This window comes from Ovis canadensis, chromosome 22, assembly GCF_042477335.2.
Source record: "Ovis canadensis isolate MfBH-ARS-UI-01 breed Bighorn chromosome 22, ARS-UI_OviCan_v2, whole genome shotgun sequence".
Classification (NCBI taxonomy): Eukaryota; Metazoa; Chordata; class Mammalia; order Artiodactyla; family Bovidae; genus Ovis; species Ovis canadensis.
This window is the reverse complement of record NC_091266.1, coordinates 38,417,462-38,443,295: the sequence shown is the minus strand read 5'-3', so window position 1 is coordinate 38,443,295 and position 25,834 is coordinate 38,417,462. Positions and strand designations below refer to the sequence as shown.

Genomic DNA, 25,834 nt, shown 5'->3' with positions numbered 1-25,834 from the left:
GTAGGACCGGCCATTAGGTTTCTGAACCTGACTTTGGCTCAACCAAGAGAAAAGCAGGAGAGCAAACTGTGGGAAGTTGCCACCAAGGGAACTCTATATCTGTGCTCTGAGGGAACTCTGTATCCAGCCATTCCTATGTTTCCCCTTGGTTGCCAGCATCCCCGGGGAATTAATGGAGGCCTCTTGACTATGACTAGTGGTCAGTAGGGGAGGTAGGTTCTTTCCTGGGTCCTATACTCTTCACACGAATCAGCCAAACCTCCCTGTGTCCCTGGCCCTTAAGAGACCCTGAAAAAAAGCCAGGGGCTTGGTGCCCCTCTAGAAATCCAGTCTTACCTGGAATAAGTGGCGGCACATCTCATCCTTGATGAGGCCCAAGAGGGTTTGGCACTGGGCTATGGGGGCAGACTCAAGAGCCACTGTGAGCAGATGCAGTCCCATGTGGATCATAACCTCTGAGTTGTGGCGGTCGTGTGGGTTGGTGAGGGAGATGAGAAAGCGGAAGAGCTCACGGATGCAGGGAAGACCATAGGGGACCAAAGCTGTGCCTGGGAAAGGCCAGGAGGGAAGCGGGACTGCTAAGAAACAACTGGCTCAATCACAGGGCTAACCTGCCCTGTATCATACAGAATATTTCAGATAAGTGATTCTCTTCCAGAAAAAAAAAAAAAAATTTTTTTTTCTAGGGCAGTAGGGAGACTAAGCCTCACTCACTGAAGAGAATCAGAATTGATGATCCCATCTTTCTGTTAGAAGTCTCAAGCTTCTATTCTTCCCTTTCACTTCCTACTGTTAACCAAATCCCCTCTCTGTGTAAGCTAGGCAAGGGCTCCATCCAACAGTCCTCTGGCTTGATTCCATTTCCTCACTAGACAATAGCCTAGGACATTGCCAGAAGACACCCTGGATCTAGGGTGGTTTAGGGTCAGACAGCTTAGTGTGTCGGATAGGGGAAGAACCTGTCTGAGAGTACTCACCTTCTTTCTGAGAGGACTGTGTAAAGCGCACGCCCCGGGGATTGACGTAATCCATGTCATGGACAGAGGCGGAGTCAGAGTGGTCAGCAGGGGATGTGCACTCCTCTAACACTTCAGGGATGGATTCCACAGATGTCGATTGGGCCTTTTCCACATGGGCCCCTTCCTGCTATGATCAGTCATGGGGAGGATATAGGAAAAAGGAAGAGGCAAGAGCAACTTGGAACTTATTTCTCTTAAGTCTCTGTCCTCCAAGTATCTCTAGTGGACTGTGGGTACAGGGCCAGCTCAGTGGGCTATGAATCACTGCAAGATGGTTTAGGGAAGGAGTATGACGAAGGACTCAGAAAACATCACCTGAGCCAACACTGACTTATGGTGACTAGAACCCCATACCAACAGAGGACCTCAGGGGCTTGGGCTTTAGATCATTAATATCCAGAAAAAGCCATGACCAGCATCCTCACCTTTGCCAAGTACTGCCTGTATGCACAACTTGAAAATCCCGGGAGCTACCCACCACAGTGAGTCAAGCTGTTTTTTTTTTTTCCCAGGCAGCACAGCTAATTCTAGGAAACAGGGAAGAACCCCTACTGCCCCAACCTTCTTGTGAAGCAAGGCCTGGATAAAGGAGCCAAGGGATCAAGCCAATTCCCACAGCAGAAGACTGCATGGGGATCTTTAGAAATCAAAGCCATACCTGCAGCTCAGGTTGCTCAGGAGCCCCCAGCTCGCTGCTGCCAGAGTCTGCAACTGTGCTGTACCCTGGAGGGCCAGGTTGCTCCAGGTCAGTGAGGTCTTCTTTGGAGGTGGTCTGGGAGGAGAACTCCAGACCACTGTCAGTAGATGGGCTGACCACTGCTGAAGCAGTTTCTGAACTTGCAGAGGAGATGGGAGTGGGTACATCAATGAAGGGCATGCCACCTGCCAAATAAAGTAAGTAAAGCTTAAAGAAAAGAGACTCTAGGAAACACCTACCCTCCATGGTACCGTTTGTTTGCTTGTTTTTGCCTAGACTGCATACGCTGGTCTCTAAAGTAGTCAGAGTCCCACTGGAAGGAAAACAACCTTAAGTCACTGCAGAATTGCTAAATGGTCACGGTTTGACCTGACCTGGAATTTTTCCTTTTTGCCCTCTGCAGAAGGACCAAAGTGCCTCAGTTAGTTGGTCTTCACTGACACAATTCCTGAGAGAGGTAGGAGCTTTTCTTCTATCTATTCTAACTAGAAGAAGCAGCTCAAGGTACTCACCACCGAGGTTAGAGGATAAGGTGGTTCCACTGGAAGCAGGCTGCTCTGAACCTGGTATGACTTTGGTCACATGGCGTGGGGCCCGGGGAGATCTCTTCTGTTTCTTCCACTTAGATGAATCACTCATGCCTCCTGCTCTCATTTTCAGCTGGAAATATCATACCTCATTAGCACTGATATTCAAATTAAGATTCTATCCCTAGAAATCTCCCTTCTTTAGTTCTACTGGTCCCTAGAAAATAGCCTATACACCACATCTGTACCAAAGTAACAATCGAGACCATCAGAGCACAGTCCTAGTCCTCTAGCTGGCCTTCTACATTCGCCACTTTAAAGGTCAGCCTGGGAGCCTCCAAGTGCAAGGTGACATTCTGTTTTTAGGCTGGTCATTGCTAAGGTCAATCCTCACACATCACTCTGCTTCCTTGAATCCCAGGTGGCCATCCTGAGCCCTGCAGATGGTGCCCGACCCTTGTGCAAAAAGGGTAAGGGCAGGGGGTCCTTTGCCAGAAGCTGGACATCTACAGGCCCTGGAGCCCTGGGCTTCCCTCAACTACCTGCATAGAAGCCTTCGACTCTTAGTTCTTACCCAGCTATGACAGCCTACCTCTTCTCAGCCAAATGCTTAGCTTTCCTATTACTTCATGAACTGGGCCTAGATCCTAACCACATCCCTCACTCTTGACTGTCTACATCAAACAGGTCAAAGGTTAATTCCTTAGAATTATGGAAGGAGTGGTATCCCAGCTGACTTGTGGAGTTAAGGATGAAAGGTCATGTCATGTTGCTGCCCTGGTACTCCCAATTTCAGTATATAAATGAGCCCTCCTATCCTTCTCACTGTTGGTCTTTCCAGAAGCATCTTTATGCTTTCAGATGCTAAGACTACTGGATTTCTTAGACTCTTGCTCTATTCCATTTCCTTCTCTCTTGCTATATTTCTAATCCCTCCTATAGTTCCTTTTTAGTCACAAAGGAAAACCTTTATCACCTGTTGACTACTTTAGGGTATAAATTTTCATGCATTTTTTTCCACTCTAAGTTCATAGCTACTTTGTTTATGCTCATTTCATTTTCTTAATCCTGATGCCTTCTCAGTTATGGTTTGAATCTAATCCCCCTTCAGTTATATCAAACTATTCCTAGACTGATGGACCATTCCTGGGATGGGCAATAGAAATTCTTTTCTAGGAACCATTAGCATGACTCTAAAAGAGAGCAGAAACAATTTTTTCTCCCTGCCTCTTTCTAAAGGCTGAATATACCCATGTTATCCTTGGCCTATTCAATTCCTTCTGCTATCTGAGAGATAGGCCCCCCTTCTTTCCCCAAGCCCTCCAGAATTTGGCTAACCTTTGATGTTTTGCTTAGAAACCACATAATTTTTTCCTCCCTACCCATATCTCCACCCATAAAGGAGAGAGGCCCAACAGCTGAGCCCCACCTCCAGCTCTTAGTAACATAGCAACAGCCTAGCATTGGATTTACACTTTTTGTCCCTGCATCTCCTAAATGCCAGCAGTCATATGCCTAGAACAGAGCTTCAAGTGCTCTGAGTACTGGGGTTTCTGTGGTAAGCAGGAACCAGGATGCTCCCTCCGGGAACCACTGAAGCTCATCTGGATCAAGTCCATGGCAAAAAAAAAATTCTGGAGGTAAGAGTCAGTCAAACATACAGATAGGCCAGAAGTCCAAGAGATCAATGAGGGAAAACAGGAACCTCCTGGCTTAAACTGTAAACTGTCACTGAGCTCCAAAAAACACTCACATCTGGGTTGACTTGTGTGAGATAACTTTTCTCTCCAAGTGGCTCCCCAATTTCAGGAACTCCAGGTAGTCCCACTTTCAATGAGAAGCCAGTCACTGAGATTCCTTCCCACACTAGGATCATATCCCTGTCTCCTTCTCCATCCTCTGCAAAGGAGAGGATGTGTTTGATCATTTCAGTGAGTATTTCAGCTTTAACCTGATCATTTCAGTGAGTGTTCTCTGCCTCTTGGCTGGAGTAAGAATTGAGAGGCTGCCAGTTCTTACAAGTGTCTCAGTCCTTTAAAAGTATAGCTGTGCTCCCTGTTATAAGATCCTAAGGTGGGGGCTGGGGTGTACAGTCCATGAAACTCTTCATCTCCTTTTCTATATAATTCTACTTCCAACAGACAATATAAGCTTTATTAAAAAAAGGGGGGGGCAGGTTCCAGCTTAATAAACATGGCAAAGCACAGGGTAGCCACTGAAGAGAGCTGCAACTTGAGACTAGGCAAGCACACAAATGAAATTTTGAGACGAGGCAGACAGAGCACAGGCCTGTGGACTGCCAAGTGCACACACAGTCCATCTTCAATGACCTGGATGTCCACAGCTACACCTCTAGCATGCACAATCTTGGGATAGCTTAGATAGCCCATACTGCCTCCTCTCCTTCTCCTTCCTAAAGCAGGGATACGGGGATTAGAGTTATCTTTAGCTTGCACCTCTTCTAAGTTCCCCTACTTCTCAAGGACAGAGGGCCCCCTGGCAGATCACAAAGTATTTCCAGTGTCCTGGGCTAACCTGGGACCTGGCTCCTTTTCATCCATCTAGAGTCCTAAATCTTAGAATGACTCCTTTAATGGTAACCAAGAAAAAAAAGACCTCAACCAGACAGACTACCCTTTCCCTCAAAACCAAGTTCAATTATCCAGCTAGAATCAAGGACTGTGCTTAAGCTTTTTAATGCCAGCTCTAAGACAGAGAGAGGGTAGAAAAGTGAAGGGTCTTGTTTGATGGTCCCTCATAGTTCCCCTAGAAATGGTAGATATTAAGCCTCCTCACAAGATGTCAGCAGGACCGAGGCTCTCTATCTAGGTTCACTACACAATGTGTTACCAGTTCAAGGCTTCCTTCTGCCTTCAGGCAGCCAGATGCCCCATGAAAATTCCCAACACTGCAAAGTTAAAAACACATGCAGCTCTTCCAAAGCTGTGAGATATTACTAGGGAGGGGTAAATTGTGCTCTACACAGAGGACAATGGGACCCAGATGTTGCATATAAAAAATAAACATTTAAATAAATAAATTAAAAGGGGGTAAGGAGAGGGAGAGGGAGAGAGACCTTGAGGTTCTTAAAGAGTAGTACCCTCTCTAACTGGTTCAGGGCTTTGGTCTGCTCCCCACTACTTAGCTCCAGTTTGTTGAGGAGACATGGAGAAATCTGTGAAAGACAGGCAAACGAACGATTTAAACAGAGTGAAATAAACTCAGACACAAGCCAACAGGGCACAGGGCAGGACGGGGATGGATGGCAGGGGAAATGGGAAGGTCAGGTTCATGCACCAAATAGCCAAGGGTCAGCTTCAAGGGCAGAAGCTTGTAGGGCTGCAAGCAGAATCCTCATCAGAGGCCTGTGAAGTCCAGGGCTTCAGTTTAAGACAGAAAGAGGCCATTCTTCTGAACACCATTCTTCTCCTAGAAGTTTGAGAACCTTCTGATCTGGAGTCAGACTTGATTTATCTTGTCAGAGGCTAGCCCAAGCATGAGCCCAGTCTATTCCAGCATCAGGGGATTTTAGGTATAGCCTCCCTAGGCCTCCTACCTGCTGACTGGGCCCTGAGTGGACGGCAGGACTGTCACCTTTAGCAGCATACATTTTTGGCCCAGCTTGATGGGCCTCACCCAGATTCCATGAAGGACTGGCTCACCAGCTTACATGGTGAGTCAACAAAGACAGGCTAGAAAGGAAAGGCTGGGGAAGGAGAGGTACTTGGGAAAGAGGTACCTGGAAAATCTCTTGGTAAATGAGTGATAACTATTTCTAGATTCCAAGCAAACCTGTCTAGGCAAAAGCATACTTTTGCTAAGCAAGGGTATCCAGGAAAATCCCAACAGCACAGAAGCTGGGAGATTGAAGTCTGGGTGAGGGATAGCAGATCATACCTTTTTCATGTTGGTCCCCATATAGTTCTTGGGTTCTTCTTTAAACTGAGGTAACCTGTAAGACAAGAAAATCCCATGGACTGTAATTAGGGATAACAACAAATATTCCCCTTCATGCCAGCCACAGCCCAAAGATGCTCTAGGTCAGAGTCTCTTAGAAAAAGCTAGAAAAAGAAACAGGCTAATTTCACCCTTTTCAGAGCTTCATCGAAGGGGCACAGAAATTGAGGAACATGGAACACAGACATGTTCTAAAAAATAAGGTAGCTGTCATGAGGGAAAGGTGACTAAGTACCTCTGGAGTGCAGAGGCTCTTTTCATCTTTAAACTGATACTCTCCTGCTTGTATTCCCCTGGCAGATATTGCTGAAAGGCATGATATGGGGAGAGGGCAGTCTATTAAAACCCCAGGAGACTGGGCATAGGGTCAAAGTGAAAGGCAGATGAAGTTTTGAAACCAGTAAATTTGAACCTGTGAAGTAGGAAACAATTAGCAGCAGGGTTCAGAGGCAAATCTAGTCTGTGGGTAATAAAGATTATTATTTACAGATTTGAGAGCAAAAACAAATCCCAGGTGGAAGTGTGTGTGCGCGTTTTAATAGACTATTTAAAAAAACAATCTTAGTTCACAGTACACTGATTTCCCATATAACCCTTGCTCCCCTACATGCATAACCTCCTCCATCATCAATATCCTTTAGGGGAAGCTGTAAAGCGCTTGCCTCAGGGCTAAGTTGAGGGCCTTGATGAGGGTAACCAATGGTTTTGGACTGCAAGGATACGGGACTTTCAGTGTTCAAATGGGGACAGTCAGGCAAACCAGGATTGCTGGTTACCCTAGCCCTGGTTCTTCCTCACAGAAACTGGACTGAGCTCTGGCAGCTCAGCAACCTGCTCCAGGCTCCCTTGAGTTTGGTTTCCTCTGGGTTTCCTTTCCCAGCTGCTACCTGCACAGAAACTGACACAAGTTGGGGAGGCAGAAGTTCTGTCAGCCTAGATCAAATAACCCTCTGCTTCCCTCTGAGGCCAAGCCATCTCCCTCCTCCTTCTCCCTTGCCTGGTAACCCTGGGCCCAGAGAATTACTCCCATCCACAATCTCAGTAGCCTCTGATGTGGCTGTGGGGTTGGCCAGGTCCCTGAAGTGGCTGTGTGGAAGCAGGCAGGCTCAAGAGGCCTGGGCAGCCGGGCTGAAGCAAACAGCAGCAGGTTTACCTTGTGAAGAGCAGCTGCACCATGTCTACGAGAGTGTGCTCTGCGGATTTTCTCAATAACTCTGCACAGGCAAAAACAAATAACACAGGTGTCATTACTTGCCGTGCTATTATCAGGAGGCTTCTCAGAGCAGACTCCCCTCCAAACCTTGTTTACTAAGGATTATACCAAACTTATTAAAACCAGCTCCAGCTCAGCCTGGCAGCCTTAACTTCACTGACCCACTAGATGGCACTACTGAGTCAGGAAAAAAAGGCACAAGGATATGTTCTCAGGGGTTGTAGGCCGGTGTCAATCCCAGAAACCTCGAGGGAAGGAGATCTGGTTCTGGTCTAAGTCAGTCTGCGATCTAGCCCAATTCCTGCCCTGGCACAAACAGTTAAAGTCTCTTCTAGCCACACAACAAATTGTCAAGTACAGAGACTTCAAAATCCCTATGGCTTCACAAGGTAGGTGATGGAGAAGTCATGAGTTTTCTCTCTCTCTCGGGTTCAGAGACAGCATCTATATTCATACTCACAGATACTGCCCCTAGGAATGATGACAGGCCCAGTATTCAAGCACCTACCACTGAGCCTCATTTCAAAGCAGATCCGGAAGCAAGACTGCATAATCTCACACACAGATTCATTGGTTAGGTGGGCACCTACTGGGGTCAGCAACAGAGTCCGCAGTACCTACCAGGAAGAAAAAGGAGACACTATGATAAACAAGGCAGGCTGGGTAAAGAAGGGTGTACATGAGGGGAGAGAAAGTGCCTCCTGTTTCTCTAGTCTCCTATGGAAGCACTCAGGAGTAAGAAAGAGGTTAGCAAGAATACTGACCTTGCTTCTACTTGGTGCTGGTGGTAGAGTCTCAGGAGCTTATCTTAGGAGCTGTGTCTTTACGTTATATGACCTCGACATAGTTCAGCACTCATTTCTGCCCTAGCCCACAAACCCAACAGATGGATGGCACAGATACAGTCTGCCCGAGGTACAAGTGTATTAAGGGTTCCGGTTATTTGATATCAGTATCAAATTTAAAGCTTTTTAATTATTTCCTTAGAAAAAGCTTTTACTTTGGATACGGAGCAGCTTGTTTGGAAACAAAGTAGCTCTCTAAGCCTCAGTGGAGTCAAAGCACAGCTTCACATTGCTGGCAGGCTCTGGTAAGTAGAGCCGGAGGCACCAGCTCCTGGCCATTAGCCTAATTGCTGTTCCCTTCCATTTACCTGAAGGATTTTCATCAGGACAACCTCATCGCTGGCAGGATCTGTGCCCACAAAACGGGCATGGGTGACAGCATCTGCCATGTTCTCCATGCCCTCTGCTGTGCCCTCATGGGTGGGATCTGCTCCAGCAAAGAAAAAAAAGAAAGGACATGAAGAGGAGAGACAGAAAGTCAAGACATCCTGTGTAGGGTCTATTTTGAGAGACTTTAGTTTTCTCCTCTTCAATTCTCTAACCCATGGCTCCTTGAATTACCTGAGAGTTTTTGCCTGTAACTGGCTGATATATGTTGTGCCTGTCTCAGCACAAACGCTACTGTGTAAAAGTGGTTCTCAATCACATATCAGAATCATCTGGAGAGCTTGTAAAAAATAAAAATTGCTGGCCCACACCCCAAATTTTTGATTTAGTAGGTCTAGCATGGGGCCTGAGAATCTGCAATTCTAACAAGATTCCAGGTAAAGTTAATGCTGCTGGTCAGGGGACCACACTTGGGAATCACTGATGTAAAGCTACTCACTTGATAGAGGAAAGACCTGGAAGTTTGAGGTTTTGGCCCAGAGCAAGTGCCTGGGAGGGCCAGAGCTTTGAATGTCAAGGTTGAAGGCTTTCTCTTTTCATGTGTTCTCTTTCAACACATCTCTCTATCTGATTGCTTTTGGAATGCAATATTCTGGTGCAACTGAGGTAGGGGAGTAGAAGGAAAAAATGGACAGTCACTGCTGCCAATATGCAGATCTGGGTGCCCATTATAGCAAATCAGAGAGCACTTCCTGCTTTGGTTTCATGCTTAACAGTATGTCATGGACAAATATCCTTAAATAAAGATTAAGGAGTGACAGGGGACAAACTGAAGAGGGCTGGAGGCTAGCTAACTGAGAAGCAGGAGAGAGGAAGACCTTAAACTGTGAATATGAAGGGAGATGTCAGCTCTGACAACCAGCACTGGGGTAGAAGCTAACACAAATGTTGCCAAGGAGGAAACTGCTCCCATTCATGATTTAAATACCCATAAGGAGTAGACAAAGAAGTGACCTCCATCAAGGCTTACAAGGGTCCTCCAGAACAGCCTGGATTGTTCTTAGGGGGTACAAATAGGAAAAAAAAAAGATGGGGATATGACAAAAACTTTGTGAGTGACAGAGAAAAATGCTCCAGAGGTGACATGGTGTAAGGTAAGAGAACCTCCTAGTTTTAAAGTGTAGGAATTAGAAGAAATTCTCCATTCTCTTTCCTTGTACCTGAAAATAATGGAGTTCCTGAATTTGAAGCTCTGGGGATGGCTGATAAACCAGAACATTTCTCTTGCAACAATGAGCCAGAACACTTTCATCAACTGTGATTGGTTTTCATTTTTCTCTTCCGTCCTGGTTAGTCTCTGATACCTAGTCAAAGACTCTTATTGTCCTATATTTACTTCATGCCTCTACTCAGCATCATGAATGGCTACTTTAGAGGTCATGCAGAAGGAAGCCAATTTCACGATAATCTATAGTAGAGGAAGTGACCCAGCTCCTTCTATTACCCAACTCTCCATGTTTCTCTCAATCAATACAGAAAATCTTATGCTCTCAAGGCAGTTGCCTGAGTCCTCTCTCACAGGCCTGCTGGACAGAGTCCACAGAAGGACATTTCCTTGCTCAGAAAATCCAGGACCTTCTTGGTGCCGTGTGGGTGTTTCAGAGCTCCTAGTGAATGGCTCCTAGTATGGCTCCTTGCTCTCACCTCACAAACTTCTGAGGGTTTATTTCTTCCCTTCTTTCAGTAACCTCCCTAGTTAAAGTGGTTTAAGCTCTATTGATCTTTTTGTAGCTCTTATCCTCTGAGCTTGAATGAAGTAGCAAACTTAATTTTCTTAAAAGGCAAGTACAAGTGACAGGTCCTTCGAACCACAGGCAGGGCCTCACAAGCCAGGCAATCAGAGGCACAAATCCTGATCTGGCAGCTGTGTGGGGCCAAATAAAAGGCTGGTCTTTGGAGTAGGATCTAAAATAATCCTAGAAGCCTTCATCACAGGATTGAGAGATGGAGGGCAATTCCTTCAAGAAGGGCAGCCTAAACAAAAGATTGCTTCACTTAACAGTAACAGACCTTATCTTCTGCAGGACCTCTTCTTTAGAATCTCCTCCTTTCCTGGCCACCCTGGAGAAGACTTCAGGGAAATTTGCCAATCTCATCTCCTTTGCCTTCTGGCTTTCATACACTCCTTCCTGTTCCTTTTCTCATGCCCACTGCAATCACCACCTCCAGCATTCTCTTTTCCCACCACAGGAAACTTCAGTGACCAGCTGGCCTGAGGTCTCCAATGACCAGCTTGTCTGCCAAGCCAAGAGAGGCCAGACAGTAACACTGACAAAAGAGCAGAGAGAGAGAAAAGGCACAGAGGGCAGCTACTGGAGGCCATGAAGAGAGATGACCTGCAGGTGGTGCTCAGGGCAAGGCTCTAAGCAGCTGGGCCTGATTTTTGCTTAGGACAAGTATGAAGCTAGGACCAGGGTGCCTGGAGAAGCTGATGCCCCTATTCAGAACCTAGCTGGCACCAGCATATTTGCTCCCAATCCTGAATGTTTCAACTAAACAAATCCAATTTTCTAGAAAAGATAAAGAGTTTTCTTGCCTTGAACTGAAGGGCATTTTCCTTTCTTGCTAGCTACCTGAGCTGCCACTTTTCCTGTCTCCCCACTTAGAAATAAGGACAGCTGCCCGTGTTCTGTGCTGCTCATGATTGCACATGGGCAGACAACAGGAGAAAAAGAATTCAGGATTTTGAGTAACAAAATCAACTAAAAAGAAATTTTTAAAATACACCATAAATAAATTCAGAGACAAACAATAGACTAGATAAAACATTTGGGCTAGACTGAGAGAAATCTGTAACACTATGATAGATAATGGGTTAATATTCTCACTATACAAGGAACTTCTACAAACTGATAAGAAAACCAAAGACAACTCAATAAAGGAGAAGACATTCAAATTTCAAGTACAGGAATCTGTCATACAAAAGGAAATTTTATAACAAAGCTATGTGAACAAGGAAGCTTATTTCAGCATTATTGATAATGGCTCAAAATAAGAAACAATGTGAGCTTCCCTGGTGGGCTAGTGGTTAAGAATCGCCTGTCAATGCAGGGGAAATGAATTTGATCCCTGGTCTGGGAAGATTCCACATGCCCCTGAGCAACTAAGCCCGTGTGCCTCAACTACTGAGCCAGGGTGCCCATGTGTCTAGAGCCTCTGCTCCCCAACAAGAGAAGCCATCACAATGAGAAGCCGGTGCACCACAACGGAGAGTAGCCTGGGCTCACCATAACTAGAGAAAGCCCACGTGCAGCAAGGAAGACCCAGCACAGCCAAAAATAAATAAATCTTTTCTAAAAAAAAAAACAACAAAAAACAGAAACAACGTAAATATTAAATATTCTCCAATAAGAGAATGATTGAGTGAACTGTGTTATATCTATACTATAGAAATTATACAGCTACCAAAAGAATAAAAACCTTACCAGGGACTGAGGGGCAGGGGAAATGGTGTATTATTGCTTAATGGTTAGAATTTCTTGTCTGGTATGATGAAAAAGTTTGAGAAACAGATGGTGGGGATGGCTGTACAACACTGTGAATATAGTTAACGCCACTGAATTATATACTTTAAAATGGCAAATTTTATATTATGTGTATTTTATTACAATAAAAAAAGAACATACAAACTCCCAGTTATAAGATTATTAAGTTCTGGGGATGTAGTGTAGAGCATGATGACTGTAGTTAACAATGCTGTGTTGTATGTTTGAAAGCTGCTGAGACAACAGATCTTAAAAGTTCTCATCAGACAAAAAATTTGTTACTATGTGAAGTAATGGACTTAACTAAGTATGGTAATCATTTTGCAACATATGCATATATCAAATCATTATACTGTACATCTTAAACTAATACAATGTTATACGACAATTATATCAATAAAATTGGAGGGAAAATAATAAATCAGATAGATAATTATATTATGTACACTGTTTTAATACTATTAAATGAAAAAAAATTTAGCACACAATTCTATTTTTATTTCTTTTTAAAAAGAAGTAGGACTTTATATATATTTATATACAGGTATGGAAAGGTATAGAAAGATTCAAACCTTCCTATTAACATCATTTACCTAAAGAAGGATGAGGAACATTGAGAGAGACCATTAACTTTTCTTTTAGTCAACTCTTTATTATTTATCTTCTTAAAATAATCATACATGATACTGGAAAAACAAAGATAAACTAAAATCAAACCTCCAAGGGCATCATATCCTTTGTGCCTCCAAAGCACAAAGAAATCAGTAGCACCAAGGAAACCTCTCACTCCCACTCTGTACAACCTCAATCAATTAGTGTGATGAGTAACCAAAAAACAATCCTATTTCTTTTCTACAAGGAAACAGATAGCTGGGGAAAACTTTCCAGCAACACCAGCTCATTGCCTAAAGCCTGACCACCCTGGAAATGGCAAAGAAATGAAAGGGTGTGGTCACTCAAAAAAGCCCGAGTGCTTACCTATGAGCGCATAGGACAGGAACTTGTTGACAGAGGTGAGTGCAAGTCCAGTTATAGGGCCAGTGGTATCTTCAGAGCGAATTACTTCCAGAAATGGACGAAGGAATACATTGGGCTCAATTTCTGAGAGCTCTGTAAGAAAAGAAATGAGCATGAGGAGGTGCCATCTTACAAGAAACTAAATGTAGAAAGAGGCCATTTTGTCTGTGCTGTGAGGCAAAGTTCTTAGTTGCTGGGACCATCGTCCTCCTTCTGGATTATCTTGAATCAAACTCCAGACACTATGTTGTTTTGTCTGTAAAATTTTTAGTTTGTAGCTCTAAAAGATTAAAAAAAAAAAAAACAACCCACAGTATCATTACCATGTTTAAAAATTAACAATGAGTTAATGGTTAAGATGGTAAACTTTATGTTTTTAATATACATATGCACAAACACACACACACACATACATATTTCAAACCACAGTTTAAAAATTAACAGTAATCCTTTAATATCATCAATACAGCTGAGTCAATTTTCCATGTCCATTTCACCACCCTCCCTAGGGATACACAGGTAAACCTCATCTTGAGTACAGCCAACAGGCCAAAGAGATCTCAGGATGAGCTGCTGTCTTCAGGTCTTTTGTAGTTATAATCAAGGTCACTTCTCTCAGAGATAAAGAATGCAGCACATCCCAGGAAGCTGAGGGGGAAACTTGTGGTTTATAGTCCCTTGCTGAAAAATAATTTTAAAAAGAACAAAAGGCTGTGTTGGAGGCAGTTTATAATCTATGGCCAACCTGGACAGCATATTAAAAAGCAGGACATTACTTTGCCAACAAAGGTCTGTCTAGACAAAGCTATGGTTTTTCCAGTAGTCATGTACAGATGTTAAGAGTTGGACCATAAAGAAAGCTGAGCACCAAAAAATTGATGCTTTTGAACAGTGGTGTTGGAGAAGACTCTTGAGAGTCCCTTAGAATGCAAGGAGATCAAACCAGTCAATCTTAAAGGAAATCAGTGTTGAATATTCATTGGAAGGAGCAATGCTGAGCAAAACTCCAATACTTTGGCCACCTGATACGAAGAATTGACTCACTGGAAAAGACCCTGATGCTGGGAAAGATTGAAGGCAGGAGGGGAAGGGGACAATAGAGAATGAGATGGTTGGATGGCATCACCAATTTGATGGTTATGAGTTTGAGCAAGCTCTGGGAGTTGGTAATGGACAAGGAAGCCTGGCGTGCTGCAGTCCATGGAGTCACAGAGTCAGACACCACTGAGCTACTGAACTGGACCAAAAGGTCCTAATCACGCTCCAGCCTTCTTTCAGTCTACAGTAAGTAGAGGGCTAACTACCTTGAGATGATGAGGCAATTCATGATCTTTATTTTACAGATGAAAAAAATAAGGCTCAGACAAGACATGACTGACCCCAAATCACAGAGCTAGTAAGAAGCAGAGCTGGAATTTGAACCCATACATATGGTTCTAAAACCTGCAAAAACATTACATCTATTCTACTTAATTATCAGCACAAACTCCTGAATTTAGGTTTCATTCCAGGTCTAAGAAGCTACTCTATACTGGACTTGCTCAGTACCCTACTATGCCTGGGGTTTAATTTTTGTTTTTCTACAGTGCTATCATACGTCAGACTCTAGCTTCCTTAAAGGATTCCTAAACAGACTAGAAAGATTTAGCGACTGGATGAGGGCTGCCCCACCTTTAGAGACAAAAGGAAGCTGGTTTCCTAAGCACCTTCATTTTCATGCAAATACAAGGAGCTTCCCACTCAATTTCTACCACGCCCCTCTCAGGGTAAATATTCCCTGGCCCGGCTGCTCCTCAGATTAATGCTTTAATTAATTGGCAGATTGGGTAGCATTTTCCAAGCTTGTCTGTATAGTGATCACATCAGCTGTATAAAACCTGCTTCTCATCCCCCGTTACCCCCACCAAGAGACGTACAATCTGCACAAAAAGCCTAGAGAAAGACCTTTGTGTGTGTGTGTGTGTAAGATGGTAAAGCGTTCAGATGTAAGGAATAGAAATATTTGGGAAAATAAACATATAAAATACCTTTAAAAAGCAACTGAGAAAATTAAAGTCATCTAGTTCTGCTGCTTTAGGAACACAACTCTATTACAAACAATTTGGTTTGTTGTTTAAAAAAAATAGTCAAGTTGGGAATATTTGAGATATGAAACTGTTAAATGGAAAAAAATCTTTTGAGATGTAGGATAGGGAACAGATTTTTCTGAGCATTCACTCAATTGCTATACCTATATTTGCTTTGTAGTCAAAGACGTGGGCAATTTTATAACCAGCATTTGACACTTTCAGGGCGAAGTACATTCTGTTTCTTTTTGTTTGTTTTTAAATTTTTTTAATTCGTTAAAACTGACTCTTTGAGTCCTATAAATTTTAACACACACATAGGGTGTGGGCTCCCAAAGCCAAATGACTTAATGTACCAAAGAGTAGTTTCTCTACTGTTCTCAGTAGGCTTGAAATTGATGGAAGTGTGATCTGTCTCTGCAGGGGTGCTTCAACTGAAGGTTTTGAAAGAACAAGTTCCAGTAACAAATTTTTTTCTAATATTGGTTAGAAGAGCCCAGGGACAGAAGAAATAGGCTCCCCATGCCAGTCTAGCCTTTCCACAGAGGAAAGGGCTTTTCTGAATTCAGGTCCGTGTTCATAGGTGGCCATTCCCTTAAACCTGATCTCAGTGACTTCAGACCTCAGTCTTAGAAGGCAGGGCCTGATATTCCGCTGCATCACCTGGGTGCCATTCTTGGTGTGAACTAGGCTGAGATTTGTATGTTAAGATTCTTTTGTACTTAAAAAAATTTTTAATTTTAATTATTGTATAGTAAAATTGACTTTTTTAGTACACATATCTATGAGTTTTAACATACACATAGATCCCTGTAAGCACTGTCAGTTGGAATACAGAACAGTCTCATCACCCCAGAAAACTCCCTCTGTTATTCCTATGTGATCACAGCCCTCCCCCACCCCAACTCCCGTGAACCACTGATCTAGTCTCTTACCACAGTTTTACCAAAGAGTTCATATAAATGGAATCCTACAGTATATAACCTTTTCAGGCTGATTTGTCTAAACTGCTACCTAAATCAATAGCCTGTTCCCTTTTTACTGCCAAGTAGTATTCCATTGCATGTTTCTACCACAATTTGCTTATCCATTCACTAGGTGAATGACACTGGGCTTTTCCATTTTGGGACAAGTACGCATAGAGCCGCTGTAAACATTCGGGTACAGGTTTTTGTGTAAAGAACATGGTTTTCATCTCTCTGGGATAAATATCCAGGAGTAGGATTTCTGGGTGAAAGAATAAGTGTATGTTTGGTTTTATAAGAAACTGCCAAACTGTTTTTCCAGAGTCCTATACCATTTTGCATTCCCACTAGCAATGAGGATTCTGATTTCTCCACAGCCTCTCTAGTGCTTGGTACTTTCAGTACTTTTATTAAGTCATTCTAGTACGTAAGGTGTGGTATCTCAATGTGGGTTAAATTTGCCTTTCCCTAATGGCCAGTGACATCAAACACCATTTGGTGATCTGTCTGTCCAAGTCATTTGCCCATTTTTTGATGGAGTTGTTTTCTTACTGTTGAGTTTAGAGACTTAAACAAGTGCCTACTGTGGATTCAAACTCAGACTTAAATTGAAGAAAGTAGGGAAAACCACTAGACCATTCAGGTATGACCTAAATCAAATCCCTTATGATTATACAGTGGAAGTGAGAAATACATTTAAGGGACTAGACCTGATAGACAGAGTGCCTGATGAACTACAGACGGAAGTTCGTGACATTGTACAGGAGACAGGGAACAAGATCATCCCCAAGAAAAAGAAATTCAAAAAGGCAAAAATGGCTGTGTGAGGAGGCCTTACAAATAGCTGTGAAAAGAAGAGAAGCAAAAAGCAAAAGAGGAAAGAAAAGATATACCCATTTGAATGCAGAGTTCCAAACAATAGCAAGGAGAGATAAGAAAGCCTTCCTCAATGATCAGTGCAAAGAAATAGAGGAAAACAATAGAATGTGAAAGACTAGAGATCTCTTCAAGAAAATTAGAGATACCAAGGGAACATTTCATGCAAAGATGGGCTCAATAAAGGACAGAAATGGTATGGACCTAACAGAAGTAAATGGCCTTCGAAAGCATCACTACGAACAAATCTAGAGGAGGTGATGGAATTCCAGTTGAGCTGTTTCAAATCCTGAAAGATAATGCTGTGAAAGTGCTTCACTCAATATGCCAGCAAATTTGGAAAACTCATCAGTGGCCACAGGACTGCAAAAGGTCAGTTTTCATTCCAATCCCAAAGAAGGGCAATGCCAAAGAATGCTCAAACTACCACACAACTGCACTCATCTCACACGCTAGTAAAGTAATGCTCAACATTCTCCAAGCCAGGCTTCAACAGTACGTGAACCATGAACTTCCAGATGTTCAAGCTGTTTTTAGAAAAGGCAGAGGAATCAGAGATCAAATTGCCAACATCCGCTGGATCATGGAAAAAGCAAGAGAGTTCCAGAAAAACATCTATTTCTGCTTTATTGACTATGCCAAAGCCTTTGACTGTGTGGATCACAATAAACTGCGGAAAATTCTGAAAGAGATGGGAATACCAGACCACCTGACCTGCCTCTTGAGAAATCTGTATGCAGGTCAGGAAGCAACAGTTAGAACTGGGCATGGAACAACAGACTGGTTCCAAATAGGAAAAGGAATACGTCAAGGCTGTATATTGTCACCCTGCTTATTTAACTTCTATGCAGAGTACATCATGAGAAACGCTGGGCTGGATGAAGCACAAGCTGGAATCAAGATTGCCAGGAGAAATATCAATAACCTCAGATATGCATATGACACCACCCTTATGGCAGAAAGTGAAGAAGAACTAAAGAGCGTCTTGATGAAAGTAAAAGAGGAGAGTGAAAAAGTTGGCTTAAAGCTCAACATTCAGAAAACTAAGATCATGGCATCTGGTCCCATCACTTCATGGCAAACTGATGGGTAAACAGTCGCTGATTTTATTTTTGGGGGTTCCAAAATCACTGCAGATGGTGATTACAGCCATGAAATTAAAAGATGCTTACTTCTAGGAAGGAAAGTTATGACTAACCTAGACAGCATATTAAAAAGCAGAGACATTACTTTGTCAACAAAGGCCAATCTAGGCAAGGCTATGGTTCTTCCAGTGGTCATGTATGGATGTGAGAGTTGGACTATAAAGAAAGCTGAGTGCTGAGGAATTGATGCTTTTGAACTGTGGTGTTGGAGAAGACTCTTGAGAGTCCCTTGGATTGCAAGGAGATCCAACCAGTCCATCCTAAAGGAGATCAGTCCTGAGTGTGCATTGGAAGGACTGATGCTGAAGCTCCAATACTTTGGCCACCTGATGCGAAGAGCTGGCTCATTTGAAAAGACCCTGATGCTGGGAAAGATTGAAGATGGGAGGAGAAGGGGACGACAGAGGATGAGATGGTTGGATGGCATCACCAACTCAATGGACATGGGTTTGGGCAAACTCCGGGAGTTGGTGATGGACAGGGAGGCTTGGCGTGCTGCAGTTCACGGGGTTGCAAAGTGTCAGGCAAGACTGAGTGACTAAACTGACTGACTGATGAGCTTCAGATGAAAGTGGTTCTTTTTTTTTTTTTGCATATGATGTTCTGTTGTCCCAACAGCATTTGTTGAAAAAAAAAAATCCTTTCTTCATTGAGTTGTCTTTGCACCTTTGTCAAAATTCAACTGGCCTTAGCAATCAATAGATTAAATGCAATACCTATCAAAATACCCATGGTATTTTTCACAGAACTAAAATTTATATGGAATTATAAAAGATCCAGAATTGTAAAAGCAGTCCTGGGGGAAAAGAACAAAGCAGGAGACATAACCCTCCCAGACTTCACAGAATACTACAGAGCTAACAGTACTCAAAATAGCTTGGTATTGGCAGAAATACAGATATATGAATCAATGTAACAGCATAGAAAGCCCAGAAACATACTCATACACTTATGGACAATAAATCTTTGACAAGGAAAAAGAATATACGTTGGGGAAAAGACAGTTTCTTCAGCAAACAGTTGGAGAAGTTGGACAGCCACATGTAAATCAATGAAGCTAGAACACAGCCTCACACCATACACAAAAATAAACTAAAAAATAACTTAAAGACTTAAAACACCATAAAACTCCTAGAAGATAACATAGGCAAAACATTCTCTGACAAAAATCATACCAATGTTTTCCTAGATCCATCTCCCAAGGCAATAGAAACAAAAGAAAAAGTAAACAAATGGGTCCTAATTAAAAGGACAAGCTTTCACACAGCAAAGGAAACCATAAATGGAAGGAAAAGACAATCTACGGACAGGGAGGAAAATATTTACAAATGATGCACCTGACAAGGACTTAATTTCCAAAATATACACACAAGTCCTATAATTAAATAACAAAAAACCAAACAACCCCATCGAAAAATGGGCAGGAGACCTAAACAGATACTTTCAAAGAAGACATACAGATGGCCAATAGGCACACGAAAAGATGTTCATCACTGCTACTTGCAGAAATGCAAATAAAAAATATAATGAGGTACCACCTCATACCAGTGAGAATGGCCATCTTTAAAAAGTCTACAAATAATAAACACTAGAGAAGTTGTGAAGAAAAGGGAACCTTCCTACACTGTTTGTGGGAGTGTAAGTTGGTGCAGCCAGTACAGAGAACAGTATGGAAGTCCCTCAAAAAACTAAAAATAGAGTAGACTATGATCCAGCAATCCCATTCCTCATATACCCTGATAAAACTATAACTTAAAAAGATACATGCACCCCTATGTTCACAGCAGCACTATTTACAAGAGCCAAGACAAGACACAACCTAAATGTCCATCCACAGAGGAATGGATAAAGATACAGTGCATATATGCACTGGAATATCACTCAGCCATTAAAAAGAATGAAATAATGCCATTTGCAGCAACATGGATAAACCTAGAGATTGTCATACTGAGTGAAGTAAGTCAGAGAAGAAAAAATATTGTATAACATCCCTTATACGTGGACTCTAAAATGACATGACACAAATGAACTTACTTACAAAACAGAAAGAAACTCAAAACTTAGAGAATGAACTTATGGTTGCCAGGGAGGAAGGATGGGGGGAAGAGATAGCTGGGGAGTCTGGGATAGACATGAACACATTGTTATATTTTACATGGATAACTAACAAGGACCTACTGTATAGCACATCAAACTCTGCTCAATGTTACGTGGCAGCTTGGATGGGAGCAGAGTTTGGGAGAGAATGGATACACATATATGTGTGGCTGAGTCTCTTTGCTGTCCACCTGAAACTATCACAACGTTGTTAATCATCTATCAGTTCAGTTCAGTCGCTCAGTTGTGTCCGACTCTTTGCAACCCCATGGATTGCAGCATGCCAGGCCTCCCTGTCCATCACCAACTCCCAGAGTTTACTCAAACCCATGTCCATTGAGTCGGTGATACCATCCAACCATCTCATTCCCTGTGATCCCCTTCTCCTCCCGCCTTTGATCTTTGCCAGCATCAGGGTCTTTTCAAATGAGTCAGTTCTTTGCATCAGGTGGCCAAAGTATTGGAGTTTCAGCTTCAGCATCAGTCCTTCCAATGAATATTCAGGACTGATCTCCTTTAGGATTGACTGGCTGGATCTCCCTGCACTCCAAGGGACTCTCAGAGTCTTTTCCAACACCACAGTTCAAAAGCATCAATTCTTCAGTACCCAGCTTTCTTTACAGTCCAACTCTCACGTCCCTATATGACTACTGGAAAAACCATAGTTTTGACTAGACAGACCTTTGTTGGCAAAGTAATGTCTCTGCTTTTTAACATGCTGTCTAGCATATTAATCATCTATACTCCAATACAAAATAAATAGTTAAAAATAAACGTTGTGGTGTAAATATATAAGGCATTATGGATGGATGGATCTAGAAATTATAATATATAAGTCAAAAAGAGAAAGACAAATACCATAATATATCACTTATATATGGAATCTAAATACTATACAAATGAACAGATCTAAGAAACAAAACTGGACTTACAGATACACAGAGAACAGACTTGTGGCTGCCAAGAGGGAGTGGGTGCGGGAGGTAGGGACTGAGAGTTTGGGATTAGCAGATGCAAACTATTATATACAGGATGGATAAATAACAAGCTCCTACTGTACAGCACAGGGAACTACATTCAATATCCTGTGATAAGCCATAATGGAAAATAGTACGAAGAGAATATATATATATATATATATATATATGTGTGTGTGTGTATAACTGAATCACTTAGTTGTATAGCAGAAATTAACACATTATAAATTGACTATACTTCAATACAATTTTTTAAAAATCAGTTGGCCTTATTTGTGTGTCTATTCTGGGTTCTCTGTTCTGTTCTACTCATCTGTGTGTCAAACTCTGTGACAATATCACACTCTCTTGATTACTACAGCTATATTCTAAATATTAAAATCAGGTGGTGTGATTCTTCCAATTTACTTCTTTTTTTTTAAGTACTGTTTCCAGTATTTCCAGTATTCTAGTTCTTCTATCTTTCCATTTTAACATGGTAAACGTGTCTATTTTTGCAAAAAGAATCTTGGAAGTTTTACAGGAATTGCACTGAGTGTATAGTTCAACTTGGTGATGAATGACCCCTTTATTATGTCGTGTCTACTAATCCATGCACACGGTATGTCTGTGTACCTACTACTATTTTTTATCAGTGTACTGTAATTTTCAGCATACAGATTCTATACATGTTTTGTTAGATTTATACATAAGTATTTAATTTTATTTGGCATATTTGTAAGTGGTATGTGTTTTAATTTTCAGTTTCCAGATGTTCATTGTTAGAATATAGAAATGTGATTGATCTCTGTCTGTTGACCTTGCATCCTATGACCTTACTAAATTCAGTTATTCATTCTAGGATTTTTTTGTGGGGAGGGGTAGCTTCCTCGGGGTTTTCTACATAGACAATTATGTTTTCTGCAAATAGTGACAGTTTTGTTTCTTTCTTTTTAAAAATATTTATTTATTTATTTGGCTGTGCTGGGTCTTAGTTATGGCATGTGGGATCCTAGCACTTAGAGCAGGGTTCAAACCCAGGCCCCCTCCATTGAGAGCATGGACCACCAGGGAGGTCCCTGTTTCTTTCTTTTCAATTTACATGCCTTTTATTTCCTCTTCTTGTCTCACTATTGGTTAGGACTTCTAGTACTATAAAAGTAGATATCTTGTTTTGTTCCCAATTTTAGGATAAATGCATTCAGTGTCTCATTGTGAAGTATGTTATTAGCCATAAGTTTTACAGATGTTCATGATCAAAAATGGATGTTTTATTGTCAAATGCCTTTTCTTCAACAACTGATATGATCAAGTGATTTTTTTTCTTTAGATAGTTAATATGGCAGATTAATTGATTTTCAGATATTGAATCAGCCTTGTATTCCCAGGATTAACCTCATCAGCCTTAGTATATAATTACTTTTATATACTGTTAGATCTGACTTGCTAACCTTGTGCTTCTTAAGAGGAAAGAGCTCAATTTGGCATTGAGAAACTTTGAGGGGGCAGGAGTGACATGATACAGAGGCTTGGACAACATCCCACGAAAAACTCTCTGGATGTGACCCTCACAAAATATACAATCCAGTCAATGGACAAGGAATCATTAGTCTCACTCCTACTAATAACCAGGCATATGATACCTAAGCTCATATGTCAGATTAGATAGTTGGAATCTGATTGCTATAATATATCCATTACAGCATTTCCATTCTGTGAGTCAATGCTTTATGGAAATTTAGTGATGGAAAACTGAAAGGACTGGACTTTTTAAAGAACCCACTAGGAACCTTCACTATCACCCTCATTCCCCTACTCTTCCAAAAATAGAGAATGATGGTACATTGAAATCACTTTCCCAAGAAAATCTGGTATAGGCAGAACTGGAGTTTTGACCTCTAGTTTGAACTGCTGATTCAACTCTACTGCTTCCTATGAATCCAGAAAAGAAAAATTTCTGATGTTCTATCTTCTGGTTCATTCTGCCCAGGAATTGAGATTCAATTGTCTAGATCTTCTTTGGAAGAGTACGAAGAGTGCCTGAGTCCTTCAGGGAAAAGGTGCCATGATGCTGCTCATAGTAAGCAGGCTGAGTAATTTTACAACCAAGGAGACATCTGACACTCCTGGCCAAGTAGCCAAAATTCCCACCCTGGAAGGCTGTCAACCTCAAGGCACAAACAGTTCAGTAAACAGAGTGCAGATTAGGTAGAGGGGTGCTCTGAAGGTGACTAATTCATGTTCTAAGATGGGAAGATAAAAAAGGAATGGGTACAAGGAAGAGGTGACTGCAGCCATGAAATTAGAAGATGCTTGCTCCTTGGAAGAAAAGCTATGACCAACGTAGACAGCATATTAAAAAGCAGAGACATTACTTTACCAACAAAGGTCTGTCAAGTCTAAGCTATGGTTTTTCCAGTAGTCATATAGGGTTGTGAGAGTTGGACTATAAAGAAAGCTGAGCACCAAAGAATTGATGCTTCTGAACTGTGGTGTTGGAGAAGACTCTTGAGAGTCCCTGGGACCGCAGGGAGATCCAGCCAGTCAATCCTAAAGGAAATCAGTCCTGAATATTCACTGGAAGGATTGATGCTGAAGCTCAAAAACCAATACTTTGACCACCTGATGCAAAGAACTGACTCATTTGAAAAGACCCTGATGCTGGCAAAGATCAAAGGTGGGAGGAAAAGGGGACAATAGAGGATGAGATTGTTGGATGGCATCACCAATTCAATGGGCATGTGTTTGAGTAAACTCTGGGAGTTGGTGATGGACAGCGAGGCCTGGCATGCTGCAGTCCATGGGCTCGCAAAAAGCCGGACATGACTGAGCGACTGAACTGAACAAGGAAGAGGCGGAATTCAACGCCCACTGGAGAAAGAACACTTGGGATCCTTCGAGGACTAGGCCACCTGCTTCTCAAATCAAGTCCAGGTCCAACGTTTAGTCAGTCAGTGCCCAGTAAGAATAATCAAACAAGACTTACTAAACTATTTCTGGAGAAGCTGTAGGCCACTTGAACACAAAGCAAACTGACTCTCCAGAGGTTTCTTGATGGTGTTCTGTTGTTACTCTGCTCAACATCAGTGAACAGGGCTCTCACCTCCCTATATTATAGCATTAACAGGTAAGTCTCAGTTTGGCCTAAAGTCAGGTTGAGAATCTGTAGATGACTCCTAAGTCTTTCATCTTCTCAGATGATGCAGTGGCCTGTCCAAAAGGAGATGAATAGTGACACTGTTTTATCTTCCCACATCAGAGCTTTTCTGATAACCTATGTCAAAGGCCTCAACATGTGGTGCTATGCACTGCCCTCAGACAAAAGGGAACAATCTCTTCTCAGCATACAGGGGAGCAGTCACCATCCTCCCAGGAGGCATGTGTTCTCCAGCCTGCAGCAGCCTTTTCTCATTTGGCCAGCATTGGGCTGGCACATTCCTGAGCCAAAATGCACACATAAGCTGCTTTCCCTGGTAGTGAAGCTCTTTACTCCTGAGTGACTCTTATCAGGGACGGTTGGGCATTCTCAATTGGATTACGCTGACAAGGAAAAACTCCTGCAGTATATTATTTCAACACCATTTGACTTCAGAAATGCTTGTCTCGACCCCTTTTGCCCTCAGAGCCTACTTCTCCCTTCTTGCTTTCTAGAGGGTCACCAGCCTGCTCCCATCCTAACTCTTCATTCTGCAAATATTGGCTCATGTTCCTGGAGACAGAATATCATCATTCACAAGGCAGATCATGTATAACAGACTAATGAATCAGAGCATGATAAAAACAGAAGTCTAGTTCATTTACCCCACTTGACATTTCTGTATCCAGAGACACAGGACAGAATTATTTGAGCATAAAAAGCTCTCTGGTTCTGGGCTTTTATGTCTATGCCTGCACATTCCATTTTAGGAGAAAGTGTTAGATCCTCCTTTTTTTTTTTTTTTGGTGTGCCATGCAGGATCTTAGTTTCCCCACCAGAGATTCAGCTGGTGTCCCCTGCAGTGGAAGCACAGAGTCTTAATCCCTGGACCACCAGGTCCTCATATTCTACTTCTCTGACTAAGCTAGACCTAGGAATATTTCTTGTAAAAGTCAAAGTAAGATTGAGAATGAGCTACAAATGGAATTTTTGAGAAACTGTAAGTCCAGTAGGAAAGAGCTGTACTCTTTGGTCACTAGGGGACATCAGGAGTAATGTGGTCCAAAGGATAAGCCAAACTAAACTTTGGTGGAGCCAGAAGCCTCTGAGGTATCTGCCACACCTTTATTTCCAGCCTTGAAAGGTTAGGTGGGGATTTAGGCTTGATTTCAAGATCTGACTTGAGAGAAGGCTGCCAAAGAGCAGCTCTCAGAAAATTACCTAGTCTGGGCTTAAGGGTTAAACCCTGATAACTGTTTGCAACCCTGCCCCATACAACAAGAGAAACAAACAAACAAACAAAAAGTGCTACGCCCAGTCTTGGTCTGTCACTATATGTGACCTTGGGCAAACACTTCACTTCTTTGGGCCAGTTTCCTCATCCACAGGGTTTTCCTGGGGAAGATGGTGGTAGGAGAACACAGTTTAATGAAATTCTTTAAGGCT

At 42.3% G+C, this 25,834-nt stretch overlaps 1 protein-coding gene across 18 annotated transcripts in view; it reads right to left on the bottom strand.

The window, feature by feature from the left end:
- GBF1 (golgi brefeldin A resistant guanine nucleotide exchange factor 1) overlaps positions 1 to 25,834 on the bottom strand; it is a 124,602-nt gene that overhangs the window by 19,151 nt on the left and 79,617 nt on the right. For 10 of the 18 annotated variants that reach the window (XM_069567355.1, XM_069567363.1, XM_069567352.1 and 7 more), the window contains 9 exons: positions 13,109 to 13,240; positions 8,567 to 8,685; positions 7,922 to 8,030; positions 7,354 to 7,414; positions 6,141 to 6,195; positions 2,229 to 2,376; positions 1,678 to 1,901; positions 978 to 1,146; positions 337 to 548 (listed from right to left, as the gene is read on the bottom strand). In XM_069567355.1, coding sequence (XP_069423456.1) covers positions 337 to 548; positions 978 to 1,146; positions 1,678 to 1,901; positions 2,229 to 2,376; positions 6,141 to 6,195; positions 7,354 to 7,414; positions 7,922 to 8,030; positions 8,567 to 8,685; positions 13,109 to 13,240 — 1,229 coding nt within the window. The remainder of the gene's footprint in view (positions 1 to 336; positions 549 to 977; positions 1,147 to 1,677; positions 1,902 to 2,228; positions 2,377 to 6,140; positions 6,196 to 7,353; positions 7,415 to 7,921; positions 8,031 to 8,566; positions 8,686 to 13,108; positions 13,241 to 25,834) is intronic. The other 8 variants (XM_069567360.1, XM_069567356.1, XM_069567364.1 and 5 more) reach the window with 1 other exon arrangement.